Here is an 18,767-nt window from a genome sequence, read left to right on the forward strand (position 1 = left end):
TATAAATATTTTGATATTATGCTGGATATTTATATTATTATCTTTGATAGAACTTATATATTAATAGGTTGAAAAATATAGATTAACATTAGTAACGCATATGTGGAATATATCATTTGTAACAAAGTTTTTAATAATTGTAATTAATAATAAGGAATAATTAAAAAAAATTAAATACAAATTTGAATCTTGTCATGCATGCTTTTTTTTATTAAAATTAAAAATCAAAGAGAATGAAGATTTATTTTCCATTTATTGACAAGAATTGTTGAACCACTTCGCAAAAATTCAAGAGTTTCTTCTGCAAGTAACAAATTTGATATGTTTCTTTTATACCGAATTTCTATTACAGCTGAGAAACTAAAAAGCATGTAAGTATTATTTAAACAACAACTATAAACTCAATAAACTAACCAATCAGCAAGAAAAAATAATATAAAAATGTCATTCCTAAACTAAATACAAATTGATTTGAATAGCTAATTTTCCTCGATTACATTACTTAGGATTGAAAGAGTTAAAAAATAACAAAAACAAAGATATTTTATCCTATTTTAGATCCGAGAGCTCCTTTGTCTGCTACAGTAAACCAGAATGGAGTGGTAGAGATTTCGAGTCCATTACTGGTGGCGAAAGAGAGGGAATCCGAAGAAGTGAACGTAGCAGTTCTGGAAATAGATCCCAAGAACTCAGAGAAGAAAGCAGTAGCTGTCATTAGAGGTCAAGCTGGGAAAACAGATGTGACTGGACTCGACTTTGGTGCTGAATATGTTGTAGAAATGACACCCATCGATTCAACAAGCCAACCATCCTATAAATACAGCATGTCTTTTAAAGCGAGTATGTTAATTAGAAACTACAAAGTTTATGACTAATTAAATTTCAAAACCTGACTTCAACGATATTTTTTGTCTGATATTATTTTTTAAAAAATCTTAAATAATTCTGAGTCAGCGGACAGAGATTTCTTAAGACAGTGACTGTTAACAAACATTTTTCTTGTCTGGACTCTTCTAAAAAATAACTAGATTATGGACATTTTTTAAAGTTTTGGCAACGAAATTTAAAAGAAGAAAAATCTTGAATTATAATTGAGACTAAATACATCCGAGAGCAAAATCTCTAAAAATGAGATCGAGTCATTAAAATTAACTAGATTGTAAATTAACCTACGGACATTGCATCGATTCTGCTTACGTTGTCGATTTGCAATTGTCTGATTTGCTATTGAAGCCGCATTGGATAAAAATTGGAACCGTAGTGTATAGTCGTTTCATTATCTCGTCTATATAGCTACAGTCATTTCATAAAACTACGTAAAGTCTTTCTTTATTATCAAAGCAAGAATTTGCATGCTTACAAATGTTTGAAAAAGAGCGAGAAAGTCAAATTGTGGACGAGGCATTAGTAAAATAGCTTTGTGATGATCGCATTGCTTTCTTAATCAGATGATCATCAAAGTTTTAGAGATAATGTATAACACGTGACTGCAAATCGGGGGAATTTAAAAATGTTATAAGGAGTGAATGATTTGCTTTTACCTACTAGAATATTCATATATAGACTAAGGAATATTCAGAAAACTTAAAAGCATTAAGTTTCCAAGCTGAAAAAAAGTTATGATTTTCCAAAAATTACTTCTCTTAAGCACCATCATCTTCAAATATGGGACTCTACTAATCTGAATTCATTAATGAACTAGTGCATGAATGAATGAAATAATGAATGAATGAATGAAATAAAGAAAGAAAGGTAACCCATCAGTCATCACAGATTTAACGATTACCCTGACTTAACGAATGAATTATCTTGATCGAACGAATCGATCGATCTTGAACGAATGAATTATCTTGTTCGAACGAATCGATCGATCTTGAACGAATGAATTATCTTGATCGAACGAATCGATCGATCTTGAACGATTGAATTATCTTGATCGAATGAATCGATCGATCTTGAACGAATGAATTATCTTAGTTCTTGTTACACACGAATCCGGGTGTAAAACAGGCAGTAGGTATCACAAGTTATATTTCGAATTCAATAATTTGTTTTACTAAGTAAATGCGATGCATTAATGTAAAGTATCTCGTATAATTTCTAGAAATATAAATTGATCATTCAGCTAATTCTTTTTTATATAAATTCAATAATCTTTTTTAAAGTTCCATCATGCAAGGAGAATCAAATCCAGGATGAATTCCTGTGCATATGGCCAAAAAATGAAGCTAAAATGTGGAAAGAAGCTACTGAAATATGTGAGAAGGACGAAGGAGAACTTTTAGATTACGAAGCACAAAAGAAACTCAGCCCACAGTCCAAGGAGATTCTCTCAAATTTGGAGCAAAAAAGTTTCTGGATGGGCGCTCCAAGTTCTGGCCCTTCAGCGGCATTAAGTAAGAAATATATAATGCGTCATTAAATTATTTTTAAATAAGTGTTTTTATATATGAAGAGCTTGTGGCTATGTAATGACAATCAACATTTTTCTAAAGATTGAATTTTCTCATTAAACAGTATTGTTTCTAGGTAGGTACATTACAAGTGTTCAGAATTTTCATAAGATAACAGTCCGATACACAAAAACATCTTTTTGGTTGCATAGAATTCATGATTTTTTACACCAAAAAGTTTCATGAGCAATTTGCAAACTTGACTTGTTATTATCTTATTCCAAGTCTTTTAGTTTCACAATCAACTATGCTTATAAATGTATATTAATCATACTAAATTATTCATAAGCATATAAAAAATTTATTTTACTGAAATCATGTCAATAAATCAAAAATTTAGTTACGGAGAAAAAAATCAGTTTGTTTATTTAATACTTTCCGAAATCAAGCCATATTTTTTGAAACAATGGAGTTTATGGAGCATAACTTTTTGTTGTTGATATCCTTTGTTCATCAAATTCAATGTACATTTTAAACATTTCGTTACGATTTTGCGTATATTTGCTAAATAAAAGTAAGTGCTGCACAAAAACATGATTTGATCGAATAATTTTTCAGCGGACGGAAATGAGACACCATGTGAGGAATTTGAAATGTCGTGTTGCTCGTACGATTCATCGGAAAATGAACCCATAGCTGACTTGAAGTGTGCCTGTTGCAATGAACCGAAACCATTTGCATGCAAAACTGAGGCTGAAGGTAAAGATTTAATTATTTTTTCCTCTTTATTTTAAACATTTAGCTCTGATTCTTGGTGGAGTTATTTTCTCTTGGGACAGTGTTAATTTTAATGATTACGTTTCAAGTTTTCACTATTCAATAAAAAAAAGAAGAGTATTATGAGTCAACAAGCGATTTATTAAAATTTGATTTATGATTGTCCTTCAGTGATTTTTAAATTTTATTTTAACTTGAAATCTTTACATTTGCATTTATATGCTATCTTTAACATCCTGACGATTTGTATTGCATAGTATTTTGGATTTGTTTCCTTCTCCGTACAACCTAGATTAGGTCGGAGCATCTGATGATTATTTAAAAATGACTAATTTAAATATTTAGATCTCTAAAAATTGCGTAGATATATAAATATTTAGATATCTAAAAATATCTATACCTAAAAATATTTAGATATCTAAAAGTAGATATCTGCGTTTCTGCCCTCAGTCACTAAAACTCATTTACAATCCGAGTTGCGTATCTACACTCAGATACCTCTTCAAAGAACTATCAAAGCTTTACCCCGTCCTGCCCCCGTCAGGGGGCATCCGGAGAATACTGTAGACTCTAAGTGCGCGCACGTGACCTCTCAGCAAAAGAAAAAGAGGATTCAAAACGGTAGGCTTGGTGGCGATCCATGGCAACACGTCGGAAAAATGGGCAAGGGAGGCAGAAGCAACTCTAGGAAAAACCCTGGTAGGTTGGGCACTGCTCGCAGAGCAACGACCTCATCTTCAAAGTACTATGCTTGTCTTATAATTTTGAACAATATTACTCACTTCAGCCCTGGTGGATCAGGGGATAGATCCCTCCCCTCACAATGAGTTGACCCGAGTTCAAATCCAGGCGATGGCTGTTAGATATGAATTCCGCACCTGGCTCACGCTGACCATAGTGCTGACGTAAAATATCCTTAGTGATAGATGGATCATGGGTAAGAGCCCACTTGCCATCAGGCTAACCGTGTGAGGTTTTCGTGATTTTCCTCTCTATGTAACGTAAATTTGGATAAGTTCCATAAAAAGTCCTTCACGGAAGCAAATTTCTTCCAATACTTGATCTAGAAGTTCAGTTGTCTTCTTGATTGGGTTCAAGATTACAAGGATACGAAGTTAATAATTTTTTATTTATTTATAATAGCAGCAATTTTAAATATGTCATATGATTTTGCAATATTTATTTTGAAATTCCTTTTTAATTATATTTGTATTAATGAAGGAAAAAATGCTTTCAACTTTCTACGCTTACTATCCCGTAACTTTCACGCTTATTTTCACGTTCTCTTCATGTAAAGCAAATAGTTCCATCCACAATGGTCAAATTTCTCTTAGTACTTCTGGAGTGGGTTCAAAATGACAATGATACTTAGTTGAACATAGGTAGTCGTAAAATGAGAAGTTGTAAACTTGATTGTTCCACGACGTTTATAAAATGTTGTTCTCTTAAGGCGACTTCTTAAAATTTTTTAACTGAACTAACTAAAAGAATTTTTAAGTAAAATAATGAGTGGAATGTAATCTAGTATTGTTTATTACTTGTAAATTTCATATGCATTAGTTGAAGCTATCATTTTTAGACTTTAGCATTCAAGATTTTTCATATAATATCCATAAATTTGTTTTGATAGGTACTATTTGTACATGATATTTTAGAAAAAAGTGTTATTTTTTTACTAGTTGATTTAGGCAATATTGGCAAAATAAATGTAGACGAAATCACAGCAACTTCTACAACCCTGAGTTGGACCATGGAATCTGAGAGTAATTGGCAAAAACCGTCTTTCCTAGTGACTTGGCGAACTGATTCTGAAAGTAATCGACGCAAGAGATCGGTTGATGAAATTGTGGAAAAAGACACTGACGTAACGATATCAAACTTGGTGCCCGGTACAGAGTACAAAATAAAAGTAGCACCTTATTCTGATCGAACAGGAGTGGAAGGCACAGCTGAGGATATTGTAGTCAAAACAAAAGACGGTAAGGCAGAAATTGCAGACTATAGGGGGCAGTTTATCTGAAAGCCATTCTGTATATTTTTTTTATCTCTATATTATGCGTGTTATACAGAAATAAGATGCTATAAGTTGAGAAAAAATTGAGACATTTTTATTTCAAAATGTTGAAAATATCAAATGTTCTATGGCATTAACAATAAATATTTAGTAATTCAAAGATATTGAATTGTCTGACTTTTTGAGAATTTGTTCCAGGCAAATGAATAAATATTAGTTCGATTTTGATCCATTTTATTTAAGTAACATTTGATCTAAAAATTTTAAAAATAGTAAAACTTTTTTCCAAATAAAGGATGTTTTTATTAATGTGAATTCCAAATATACATTTTCTTTATTGGCTAAACAGGCCCACGTGAGCCCTGGCGTTCTTCAGAAGTTTGTTTTAGATACCTGAACTTTTGGTGACTGCTTACTGACCACTTGGATCAGTCTGCGTAGGGACCGAGGGTGTGCGGTATTGGTCCTCGCTAAACTGTGCTACCGTAAAATGCTCTACTTCGCGAGCAGGTCGTCGGGCTACCGAAACGGGGGTGCCATCCCCACCCCAGAGGATCAAAATTGTGATGGCATGTCTTCGGATCATCCTCCGGGATGTTTCCCAAACCGTCGCCAATAGCCCACTGTGCAGCTCTAGTGCGACGTAAATTAACAACAACAACAACAACTAGTTTTTATAGAAAATTATTCTTATTTGTTATTATTTGAATCCCAAGAAAATTATTTAAATTTAAGACAAATTTTTTAAAAAAGTAGTAATTACGTCAAAATAAATTTTGAAAAACAATTTTTATAAAATAAAAAATACAATAATTATGGATATAAAAATATTTGTTTGCGTTCAGTTATACTTTATTTTCATCAAATTTTTAGAATTCAATTCAAATACATAGTACAAAGTTTGTAAAATCGACTTATATTATCTCTATAACGTTGCATAGTCGGCGTGATTAGTGGCAGAATGAAAGACTACGCGCGAGTTTAAGCCATTATATATTCAGAGACTAATATATCATTATTTTAAATTTTAAAATTAAAAAGAAAAGTGAATGCGTATGAAATTCAAAGTACCTTTCCACCAAATGAACTATAACTTTAAAATATTTAATACTAATCGAGAAAAGAAATGAAGAATATGAAAAGGTCTCAATTTCTGTGGAGATCATCCCTTTTTATGCTAAAACTACATTTTTCTCTAAACATATTTTTTTCCAACATCACTTTAACAATTTTTACTTCATTTTTTTCCTATTTCACCAACTAGACTCGTTTTTTTTCCAATTCCACTAAATTATTTTTGCACACTCCAGGAATCTTTTTTTAATTGTTCTACAAAAAGGCACTTCCTTAAAAGTTAAAACCCAATCATCTTGGGTTATGTCTACAAATCCACTCAAAGCAAAAATATCTTAAACCAATCCTAAATTAAAAAAGGAAATCTCAATAATCCGCCCACATAAACACGGCTAGCCAAAAGTTTTCCTTAAGGCCTTCTTTGGTATTTTTCTCACAATTTGACAGGATACATAAGTTCCGTCACCCTAATCAGGTATTTCAAAAACAGAGTACGAACGGAAATATATTTATCTTAAATCTCTACTTTAAGAAAAGAAAAAGGCAATTGAATAAACAGTAGAATAAAAATAAATATTAAATTAAAAAAGTTGAATTAAGATATAAGTTATGTTACTTTATAATTAAAGGTATCGTAACAATACATGCCGTTTTTTTACATAAATTTTTGAGATACATCATACTACATAATTTACATAAATCTTTACGATGGTACTTTACGATTTACGATTCTTGTATCAATTTTCTTACATATAATGTGCATGTTTGAATTAAATTTATTAAAATCATTCATATTTTCAATATTACTTGCTTGATAATCATCAAAGCTTACTTGCACATTATTCCTCTTTCAGAAAGTTACTTAGCATTAAAAAATAAGTTAATAATCATTCAAAAAATTATAATTTTTCTCTCATTTCTGTCATTTCTTTTGTGGGTCCTCGATTTATATCTGCCTTTTTGTTTTTTGTTTTATATTCTTCATGAAAATGTTTTCAAGAAATATTCATTCGAAGTGCATAAGAAATTAATCAGTTTCTTAACCCGTAAACCTAAACCCTGTAATGCTCCTGTTTTACTTTTCCTACAATTTTTAAATGATATTGTAAATTTTTATTACATGCCTACTTATTTTTAATTTAATAAAATTTCTTTCAGATGTTTCAGTAGCAGGCTTTACGGTAAGTGTTTATGATAAACTTATAACTTTTTTTTTATTCAAAAGGCTAGCATATTCTTTATTGAAAGGTTATTGAATTTACATAAAATAGAATTAGTTGACTGATAAAAAAGGAGTAAAATTGTTCCTTCCTAGTGGATACGGTAATAAAATAATCGCATATAAATGAAATCTTATAAAATAAAGATCAAAGATAAGATTCTGTGAGGAAGGTATAATTCTGGTTGCTTTTCTTTCACTCGAAAATTTCTCTTTTTTAAATCTGAACTACTATTTAATTCAGAACATTCATAAATGTAGAAAATATATTGACAGAAAATCAAAGTATAGTTTTTAAAATTTCCTGATGTGACGATTATTTATAGCAATAATAAAAAAAACATGAATGAAAGATATAAAATCTTACATAATCAGAATGTATATCTTTATTGTCATACTTTTCAATTAATATTTATAAAATTAAAAAAAATAGCATGAACTATTTCCTAACGTTAAAATTTTAAGATTGCTTACAAAAGTTCTCATTCAAAGTCTTATTGAATTGTAAATAAAAATCTTATTGTAAATTATGTTTCAGCAAAAGTCTACATGTGTCGTAACAATTCTGAAGATTACTTGTTGTGTTATTGTCATATTAGGCATGGGATTTACAGTATTTGTGTTCATATCCACAAGGTGAGATTACTTATATGCATTTCTATAACACATGTTTCTTTAAACTTCTTTACCTTTCCTGGCTCAATCTTCATGAGTCATAATCAAAATCTTTGCGAAATTGAAATGGCTTTGAGACAAAATATAAACTAAACTCAGTGGCTCGACAGTCCATAGAGGGCCAAGGCCTGCTGTGCCCGTCTCAGTTCTTTCGACCTTGGGCTCTGGGGTGCTGGAGCAGATGTCCCGGTTGGGTGATCAACTGAACGCGAAACACCCAGTGTTTTGTCCCCAAGCATGCTGGGTACTAATTTATTTTATGGGTCCACTGAAGGGATGAAAGGCTGAGTCAACCTTGCCCGGATCGAGGATCGAACCTAGGACCCGTGGCACGAGAACGCAAAGCGCTACTGCTCAGCCACCGGGTGTCTGAGACAAAATGTATCAAAACAAAATTTTTAAAGTCTTTGTTTTACTTTTCGTGGTTAGTAGATGCTCAAACAAACTAAAAAACACATTAAAAAATACTAAGTTGTAAGCGAAAAATAGGACAAAAATTAATGTGAAAAAACAAGGAAAACTACTGTAGCCGAGTAGAATGACGGTGACCGAAAGAGGCAGAATACAATTCCAAGAAGTATTTTAAGAACTTTAATTTTGTTAACAAATCTGAATTTATCTTAAAAACAAATAGCGGGACATGATATAGCGATTTCGATTCAAACGGAAAAGAAAAACGATATTAACTATTTTCTGTAAGGAAATCCATAATTCAATAATTCCACAATCCACGAATAGCAGCGTGTGAGCTGAGGAATTCAAGTTTGGAATTTAAAAGGGAGTTAAAATTGAGGTTAAGTGCGTGGAAAAAGAAAGTATAAAATGCTTAATGTTTTTATAATTATGGTGATGAAACTACGGTGACGAAAACGTTGTATATTTGTACCTTTCATAAAAAAAATATAAAAAAAAATTATGGAAGCAATTGTTATTATAAATATAATATATTTACTAAAAATATATGATAAAAGCTACTTACTATGAAAATGATTAAATCATAAATTTAATAAGCTGATGTAAACGATAATACTGTGATGTTTTTAGTATGAGCTAATACGATAATAAAGTGAACGAATACGATGTAATGGAAACAATCATATCCTAAACAATGTAGTTAGATTAAAATCACTTGAAAAATGCTATAGAAAAGATTATAGTATAAATATAATAAAATGATGAAATACGAAGAGATGAAAATAATCATTGTATAAATATAATGTATGTCTAAACCTTTCATGTTGTTATTTTGAAAACGGTAGTAATTAAAGTCGAAAATGCTCTACGAGACCTTAATTTAAACTCCATGGCTTCAGCAAAAAATTTGATGAATTTGTTTTGTGCGTTTAATTGGAGTGTATTTTGCTGAATTTACTTATAATATCTCTTTTTATCGCCTGAGTTGATTTAACTTTATTTTAAAACTTAATTATCTTTCTTTTAGAATGCTGTTTCTGGATTGCCTCGCTCAACTGTTCTCAGATATTTCACTTTTAGGAGCTTATCTATGCATTCTCGTATCTTCATCACAGTCCTACAGTATAGATGATGTGAGTATATCGTAAAGACCACCCTTACTATATATTTTTAGAATCAAAAGTAAAAACAAAAACATAAACACATTTGAGGACGAAAAATAAAATTTAAGCTAGGAAAAAGCAAAAATATGTATTGTTAAAATCTGGCAAATAACAGTACAGGAGGGCAAATGTAATAAACAAGACAGATTTGATTGCGGGAGAAAGCCAAGGTTAGTAAACAATAAGGTTTGCTCTTCCCGCAATCTATATTACCCTCTTTCAGAGAGGCAAATATATGACGTCACAAGATGACAAGACGCTTAAGCTATCACATCCTTTAATGTAAATAATTTTATATCAGCAAGTCTCAGTTTATGTTATTTGTCAGCATATAAAATTACTCTTCGAATGTATTTTTTTCAAGCTTTTATGGAAGTTTTTTTATTGAAGATTTATTGAAGCATTAAAAAAGTAAATTCTTTATTAAGAAAAGCTCAATTTACCCTCATATCTTCAATAAAGAACTATACTTTTACATGTCTTAACGGAAAAAAAGTGCGTTAGGTGTAGGGTTTTTTTCCGAGGAAGAATGTATATCTATCAGGACAGTAGGGGGAGGGGAGGGTGAGAACCAATATCCAGATGAAATAAGAAAGAAGTTAACCAAACGTAGATTATATTAGATTAAAACGATAGATAGATTAAAACGTAGATATAATTAAGTAGTATTTTTTCGTACATTTAATTGATTTTATATTAAATATAATTTTGATAAAATTTGATTTACATTCGTTATTAACTAAATGTAACATCGATACAAAGAAATAAATTTTGTATTTTCTACAAAATCGGTGAATTAGTTAAGTTTTACGTATTCATACAATTTGCCTTAAATATGTAGGGGAGAGTCGGATAGCCCCGCCCACTTAACGAGTATTGCTTATATTTCTGTATAATATTGAGTAATAATCAATATTTTTGTCTGTTTCTATTGTTTCACCATCTAAATAAATAATGCAAAAAGAATAAACCAAAAAAAGAATAGTTTAACTTAAAAAAATAGAAATTTAAAAAAACATGTTTTTCAGCTCTTTTCAAAATGTGTCGGGTAGCCCCGCCCAGTTACAAAAATTATGTTTTTTGACTGTTTTTTCAGGTGTAAATGAAAGTGACCAATTTATTGACCATAGATAAACCTCATTTATCATTTTTATCACAAAATTATTTTATTTTTTACATATTTATATACTTTTAGTGAATTCTATTATTTAATAACAATCATTTAATAAAAACAATATTTGTGGTTAAAAATGCACATAACATTCAAATTTGAAACAATAAAATAATAATCTTTGCAATCGTACATTTATCGAAATAAAATTGGGCGGTGATACTCGACATTCACGTGAGAGGGGCTACCCGAAATCCAATTTTTTTGTAAATTTGTAATTACTGGAACAATTTTTCACATATAAACTTCTTTCTTCTTGCAAATTAAACTTAAGACTACATACTTTAATGCTGTATGTATGGAAAAAGTTATTTTTTTAGTATTAAAAGGAAGTTTAATCGAAACATTCAACCAATTTTTCTTAATTTCATGACTACTGTATTCAACATATTTTCAAAACTATTGTTTACCATGTTAACATCTGCATAAATACTTGAAACTTTGAAAATAATCTTTTTTTTAATATAACAATTAATGTCCGATGGCCCATTGATTTGAAAATTTTTTCTATACATATGAAATTGACTGGGTACCCGCTGGGCGGGGCTACCCGACTCTCCCCTATATAATTTTTTTTAATAGTATGCTATTTGAAGCTTTTTTTAAAGTGCTTGTAGTGCATAGTGAGGACAAATGGTGTGCTGATAATATGTTGTTGTGGTGAATTATAGTGTTTTATGATGTATATTTTTTAAAGGAATGTTTACGAGCAGATCCTACTTTATGCGTAGCAGTGTCAGCGCTGATTCAATTTTTCTTCCAAGCCGTGTTTCTGTTCATGCTTCTGGAGGCAATGCTCATGTGCAGCGTCTTAAAAGATTACCTACCAACTGGTTGCACGACAGGATCACCAATAAGTCTTATGATTGTTGGTTTTGGTAAATAAAACTTTATCTTTGAACTTATTACGTAATTTGTACGAATTTAAGATCTTTAGCTAATTACAGAAAATTAAATTTAGTCTAACGGTCGGTGATAAAATTTAATTTAGCTTTTTATGTTGAATGTAAAATTCTTCAACTAGTTTCATTTAGTAAAATTCAATCTTTGAGCTTAATATGCAATTTATTTAAATTTAATACTTTTTGGTAATTGTTGTAAATAAAAATCCTTCTCTGAGCTTAGATGTAATGCTTTTAGACTTTTAGCTACTTTTGGTAAAAACTCCACGTTGAGATTGTCTGAAATTATAATCTTAAACTAGTTCAGGTAAATAATATTTCATATTTGAACTTGCCATGTAATTGTTTTGAAGTTAGAATCTCCTTTAGTTAGCCGGGTGAGGAATTCGTCTCGACTAGCCATCGCTAGGATTCGAACCCGGTTCACTTCAGTGGAAGGCGAACACTCTATCCCCTGAGCCGGGGCGCATGTAAACTCTCTTTACACACATAGTATCCCCAAGAGATTTTGAGCGCGCTGATTGGCTTTCTCGGCAACGCCATCTGTGACGTATGGCTATTTCATTCTGCCATGCTTGTTATTTTCAGCATAGAGTGATTTCTATACTCCAGCTTTTGTGTACAAACTTCAAATGTCAGTTTTTTCAACAGAGAAACTGCCTTCTTCATTGAAAAATGAAGTAAAAAATAGTTCCTCAAATACCATTACCCTTAGAAGTAATGTTCTAAATTTAGACGATTGCAATAGGTGGGTAAGGGCATTTGGGGAACTTACCAATACGAAATGGAATTCTAGAACATCCAAACCTCATGGAAAAAGGTTTGTTTGTAGGTAAATAACTAGTTTAGTTATTTTTAAAAAAAATTTGTATTTAATTTTTATGGGAAATGCTTTTTTCGTTAAATTTATGATTATTACATGCATGAATTCTTATGAAGCTAATATCCTTCTAATTTATTGAATAACATTGAAATCGAATTTAATTGCCTTGCTTAATTCTTATACTCACTATAAAATGAGAATTGAATAGTTTTCACTTGATATTTATTTAATTAAATTAATGTTCATCGAATTAAATTAATATTTTATTTATTTTTTGTGGATTACTAAAATTAAATTATAAAATTTTTAATTTAAGATTTTTTAGTGGCGCCATCTATTATTATAAATTAAAACTAAGAGATGTGCATTATGCCTACTTATTTATAACTTATTTTTAATGTTTTTTTTGTTGTTGAATGTTTTATAATACCGAAAAACTATTAATTGGCATCTAAGAAATCAAGCAGTTGTCTTTTAAGATGCCTCTTTTATTATTTTTTGATTGCATAATTCCCATCAAAATAAAAGTCAATGATTATGAATTGTCCATTAAATTAATACCATAAGTAATTAGAGAATAAATTTACAATAATTCTCTCTTTTAATTCTAGTACATTTCCATTGGATTGTAAATATTTTTTTATTATTTAATTGCAGGAAATTATTTGTTTGTCACCACAGTGCGTTTATGAAAGTGCCACAGGAGAAATGTAAAAGAAGTTTTTCAAAAACTTTTACAATTTTTTTGCTGAATTATAATTAAATTTTTTAAACATTTTAGAATATTTTCCTCTAAGATATGATAAAATCTTTTTTAAGTAATCAAACATAATTTTAAAAGTTTTTATATACATTTTAAAATCTCATATAATAAATTCAAACTTAACTGAGTGGTTCTGCAATCATACTTAATAAATTTAAGTAAGAGTTTTTAATTTCTAAGTGCATAAGGATATTCACAATGCTACTCAATTTGAATATTAATCAATTATTATATATATATTACATAAAAGCTAGCTAATAAAACTTTCATTTATGATAATTATTATTATTATTATAATTATACTAATATTATTATTAATTTTTATTATACTAATTTGATGTTTTACCAAAACATGATTGTTTACTTTGCATTTAACTAAAATTCATAACATTAATATTAAAAAATATTAGCATAAAATTTAAAGCAAATTAGATTTAAATAAATGTGACATTATTGAAATACAATTAATAATGCTGTTTAATTTTTTGAACAAAACTATAACATTTGTCATAAAATTAGTATGAGAAATATATTGGAACTGATTTATGATTGATTTACATTTTGGGAACAAACTACAGAGAAATGTTATTGAGGAGGAGCTACAAAAAGACTTAACAGAAGGCAATGCCGAGAAAGCCAATCAGCGCTCTCAAAATCTCTTGGGGATACTATGTGTGTAAAGAGAGTTTACATGCAGCCGGGGCCCACTTTTATTTTATAATCGTCGTTGAACAGCCAAGCAAAATTTGGGTTTGCGACTACTAGTGTTCAACTCGGTGGCCTTGTAATTTTGAACCCACTCCAGAAGACAAGGCAACTCCTGGATAAAGTATTGGGAGAAATTTGCCTTCGTGGAGGACTTTTTGATGGAACTAACCCACATTTGCGTTACGAGGAGAGGAAGATCTCGAGAACCTCCCACGGTCAGCCTGACGGTAAGGGCACTCTAACCCATGATCCGTCTACTACTGAAGATATTTAGTGTCAGCACTGTGATCGGATGAGTAATTCGTATCGACCAGCCATCGTTGGGATTCGAGCTCCGTTCACTTCATTAGAAGGGAAATGCTCTATCCCATTATTATTATTTTTTTTATATCTGTCTTTGAACAGCCGATCTAATTTTGGGTTAACGACTACTAATGTTCAACTCCATAGCCTTGCAATTTTTGAACCAATTTTGAAGACACGGAAACTCCTGGATCTGTGCCCCCAGAGGTATTGATTTGCTATGGGGACATGGAGGACTTCGCGACAGCGGGTGCTACAATTTGACTGTTAAGTACACTTTATTAGTTTTAAAGTAGCCATCTTGACATTGAGTTAGCGCACGTTCAAAGTTCCTGTACCATAAGGTACTAATCTTATACTTTTCTTCTTGTTATTCAACGTGTAAAAAATCATGATAATAGCTGTTTCGTTGTTACTGATCAAATTTAAATCCGTTTAAGAAGCGTTATTTGGCCATACATAGTTACATACTTTGTCATAACCTAAGTCATGAACTGATTATATACCGATACCTAGTTGACTTCAATGAGCCAACTTGAGTTGCTATAAATGGGCTGGTACTCCAACCTTAAAAATCTTATCCAGACAAATATTTTTCAAATTTTTTTGAGCTATACAATTGTTGAATCTGGTTTAATGAAAATGCAACACGGGTATTTAAATGTATAATTAGATAATGCTATAATTTATTACTTCTAGAAGAAGACTACCCAAAAAATATTTTTTTGTTACTTTTAGAAGGACACTGCTCAATATATTTAAAAAAATGTATTTTCTGAAATTTGTGATTATAAAATGAAATGTGGCTACTGTCACTTCCAAAGACTCAATGAAGATTACCGGTATCTTTCATTGGGACACATTTCATTACTGTTAAGTCTATGTTTAGATATGCACAGTATGCAAAATGATACAGATATAAATTGACATGCATTAACGTTGTTAATTTAAATCTGTAAGAATTAGACTGACAATTGGCGCGGAAGAGTTAACGTATACGAGAATATAGTTGGTTTAACGCTGTTTTTCGAAGCTCTGTGGTTAAGAAAAGGAAAAAAACCATTGTTTAAGTGCCTTACACTTAAAGCAATGCGATAATGTTAAGCTATGTATGTAATCTTGCCTTGAAAAATCATTTGGGTTTTAGAACAGACGAAGAACTTAAATATTTTAAAACTTACTAAATTCTTTTAAAAATCGTCAATTTGGTGACATTTTTCATCTGGATAAAATCACTGCCGTATTCTCGATTTTTGCAAATTTTATGAGCCCAGGTAATGCTGCATTGGAGTAAGTTTTTAAATATTAAAAAATTAGACAGCAAACGTTTTTCATTTTAACAAACCTGTGGCTTTTCTTCATATCGACGTTTTGCGCCATTTTCAAAATAAACGAAGACAGCGCTGGCTTTAGATAGGCTAAGCTTGATCTAACGGTCATGAGTAACAGTTGCAAACTCAACAGCAGTTATAGAAATAGCATATTGTTCGCAAAAAAGCATCATTACATATTACGACATAGCCTTCGAACAACATCCTTAAATTATAAGATTATTGAATTTGGGGTCATTCTGTTTGAATGACCCTCTGACCTTGTAGTCAAAATCAGTTTTAAAACTCGGATGAAAGTTATTAAATTTTTCTGTTTGATGTAAGACTCTATTTCTGAGACCACATGAAATTTTTTCAAACTTTTAAATCAAATTTATTTTTCATTGATTTAGTTTCTATGCAAATTAAGTGACAAAAATAACGCTGATATTAGAAAAGACTACCATAATAAAACTTTATATATTACAGGCATACCAGCTGTGATGAATATAGTGTTAGCAGCCATAGCCAGTGATGATTATTCTGATCATAAATATAAGTAAGTTTGGATACATGATTAGATAATAGTTATACATTTATTTTAATTTTTAAAAAAACAACTTCAGTTCCAACATTACCGCTACAGCCAGTTGTAGACCAGAAAATTCATGAAGGTTAGGACACCACTATATCCTGATCAACGATATGTTGTATAAATCGTCTGGATGTACGGTAGAAATATTAATAGTACTGCTGCCCATGTTTCTCAATTAAGCTGTTACCCATTGAACTATATCTGGGAGGGCTTCAAGCTGCAACCAACGATAGAACCGTAGTTCATCACAATCACAGCGTAGTGCCTATATCAATGTGGGCATCCGGACTATTATTCTTTTCTTATTCTATCGGGACTATTATTTCTGTAAAAAGTATTATAATTATGTAAGAATTAAATTTAAAAATAACAGAAAAAAAGAAGTTTTTTAAAACTTTTTTTACAGTAAAAAATGAATAAATAAACACTGTAAAATATATATGCTCCCATTTTCTGTCAGAGAAGACTTAGATAACATTAATAGTTTGAATAGTAGAGCTTTTAGTAAGTGCGTCATTATGGCTGAATAAAAGGTATTGCACTTATTATTTCCTTTCGACGATTTCTTTAAAAGAAAATCAATATATGGATTTGTGCAATCGATGCTTCTTAGTTTAATCATTAGTCATTTCGTTGGAAATATATATTTGTCAATTGCAGAGTTTTTAGAACCCTAATTATTTTCGTGGAAAAAACTGCTTACACGATCAAAATCATAAGTTTAATGTTCTATGAATTAGAAAACCAAGCGAACTTTTTCTTTTGAATTACAATTATTGTATCACAATTATTGTTGTTTTGTGATGCACTTTGCAAATTTAAAATACTGCCTTACATTTGGTGCTACGTGACGATTTTATTCGAACGTTTGGTAAGAAGCGGAAAAAAAACAAGAGTCAAATCATGGTCTAAAGATATAAAAATAATAATAGAAATATGTTTATGCATGAAAACCGTATGGTCTGTGAAACCACAGAATAGCCTTTAAAAAATGTAAACGTAATCTTCATAGGTTTTTGAGAACTATAAGTACAGGATGAAAAGTAATTTGGATACACAATTGAACAATTTTTATACACACTGGCAAAAGTTCTCACCATTTATTTAAATTTTTAACATCTCGCAAGTTGCTAAATGTTTTTGGCATAACGTTACAGAGCATTTAAAAGACGATGTTTCATTGTATCGGAATATATTTGTTTTTGTTTGGGGTACTTTATGCTAAGTTTCAGGTTATTAACTAGACTCGAATTATCTGGGCTTTGAAATGCCAAATTGAGAAAAAGAGCATTTCTGATACTAAGTACTTTGTGCTTGAAGTCAAAATTCTGAGTCAACAATAGTTGCTCCTGACATTTGTGCTGTGTATGGAGATGGGGTCATCGGTTGAAAGAACAGCTCGTGATTAATATGACGGTGATTCAAAATAAAAACTTTTGACTACAAAAACAAGCCTAGCTGTTCAATTGAGTTCGATGAAAAGCGATTTAATCAACATTTGCATAAAAAATAAAGCAGAGTTGCAACACAATTGGCAGAGAATATGGAATGCTCTTAAACTTTAACTTTAAAAAAAAATGTGGGAATTTAGTGGCCTACTCAATATATTAAAAAATTTTGATGCTTACTAAAATATTGCAGATTAACTTTCAGAAAAACATGAAATCATTGCTACTTGTTACATATTTACAACTTTTATAGAGATCATACTCTACATTTACGCAGAGCTATAAAATAGTCAAAAAATTCTCTACTATGCAATGCAGTTGATATTTTGTTCCATTCTTTCAAAGAACTTTCGAGACCAAAGAAGTATAACATTTTTCAAATTAAGTTTGTGATATTTGGCGATAAAAATTTTAGGTTTTAAACTTAGCCAAAGCTATTTCTTTTCAACTTGCACTATTATGTATACCAGCATGTGCAAAGTTTTAATAAGAAATGTTAATGCAGAACTAGATAAACAGCTACACGGCAGGAGAAAGATATTCTAAATTTATTTACTTTAACTTTATTGAATTCGCAAGTTAAAACGGTAAAGCAAAATTTACTATATCTATTGACTATGAGGCTCTACCCTTTGCTGACTTCATTTATCAACTGTGATTGCTTCTCATTCATCAGTGTTTTTTTTTTTTTTTNTTTTTTTTTTTTTTTTTTTTTTTTTTTTTTTTTTTTTTTTTTTTTTTTTGAAATTTCGACATTTTCTAGAAAAAAAGGGAACATTTTGTTTGTAAAAGATAATTATTATTATAATTTTATGTCAAAATGTTTTGTTAGTATAGTTTTTCGTTTGAACATTTTATTGCCCGCAACAAGATAAAAGATTATTTGGAAGTGAAAAATAATCAATTGTACTTGAAAAATTTTTTAAACTCTGAAACACAGATAATACGACTTCATAAGAAGAATAAATGAGAAGTAAGTTTACCCGTTAACGAGATTTAAATAATTATAAAAAAT

General features: G+C 30.3%; 1 protein-coding gene across 1 annotated transcript in view; it reads left to right on the forward strand.

The window, feature by feature from the left end:
• Window positions 1–18,767, forward strand: part of LOC107439538 (uncharacterized) — a 79,452-nt gene that overhangs the window by 52,638 nt on the left and 8,047 nt on the right. The window contains exons 17-25 of the mRNA XM_043041545.2: window positions 559–840; window positions 2,166–2,396; window positions 3,012–3,152; window positions 4,850–5,149; window positions 7,417–7,439; window positions 8,016–8,113; window positions 9,594–9,699; window positions 11,598–11,778; window positions 16,199–16,268. Coding sequence (XP_042897479.2) covers window positions 559–840; window positions 2,166–2,396; window positions 3,012–3,152; window positions 4,850–5,149; window positions 7,417–7,439; window positions 8,016–8,113; window positions 9,594–9,699; window positions 11,598–11,778; window positions 16,199–16,268 — 1,432 coding nt within the window. The remainder of the gene's footprint in view (window positions 1–558; window positions 841–2,165; window positions 2,397–3,011; window positions 3,153–4,849; window positions 5,150–7,416; window positions 7,440–8,015; window positions 8,114–9,593; window positions 9,700–11,597; window positions 11,779–16,198; window positions 16,269–18,767) is intronic.

Source organism: Parasteatoda tepidariorum, chromosome 4, assembly GCF_043381705.1.
Source record: "Parasteatoda tepidariorum isolate YZ-2023 chromosome 4, CAS_Ptep_4.0, whole genome shotgun sequence".
Classification (NCBI taxonomy): Eukaryota; Metazoa; Arthropoda; class Arachnida; order Araneae; family Theridiidae; genus Parasteatoda; species Parasteatoda tepidariorum.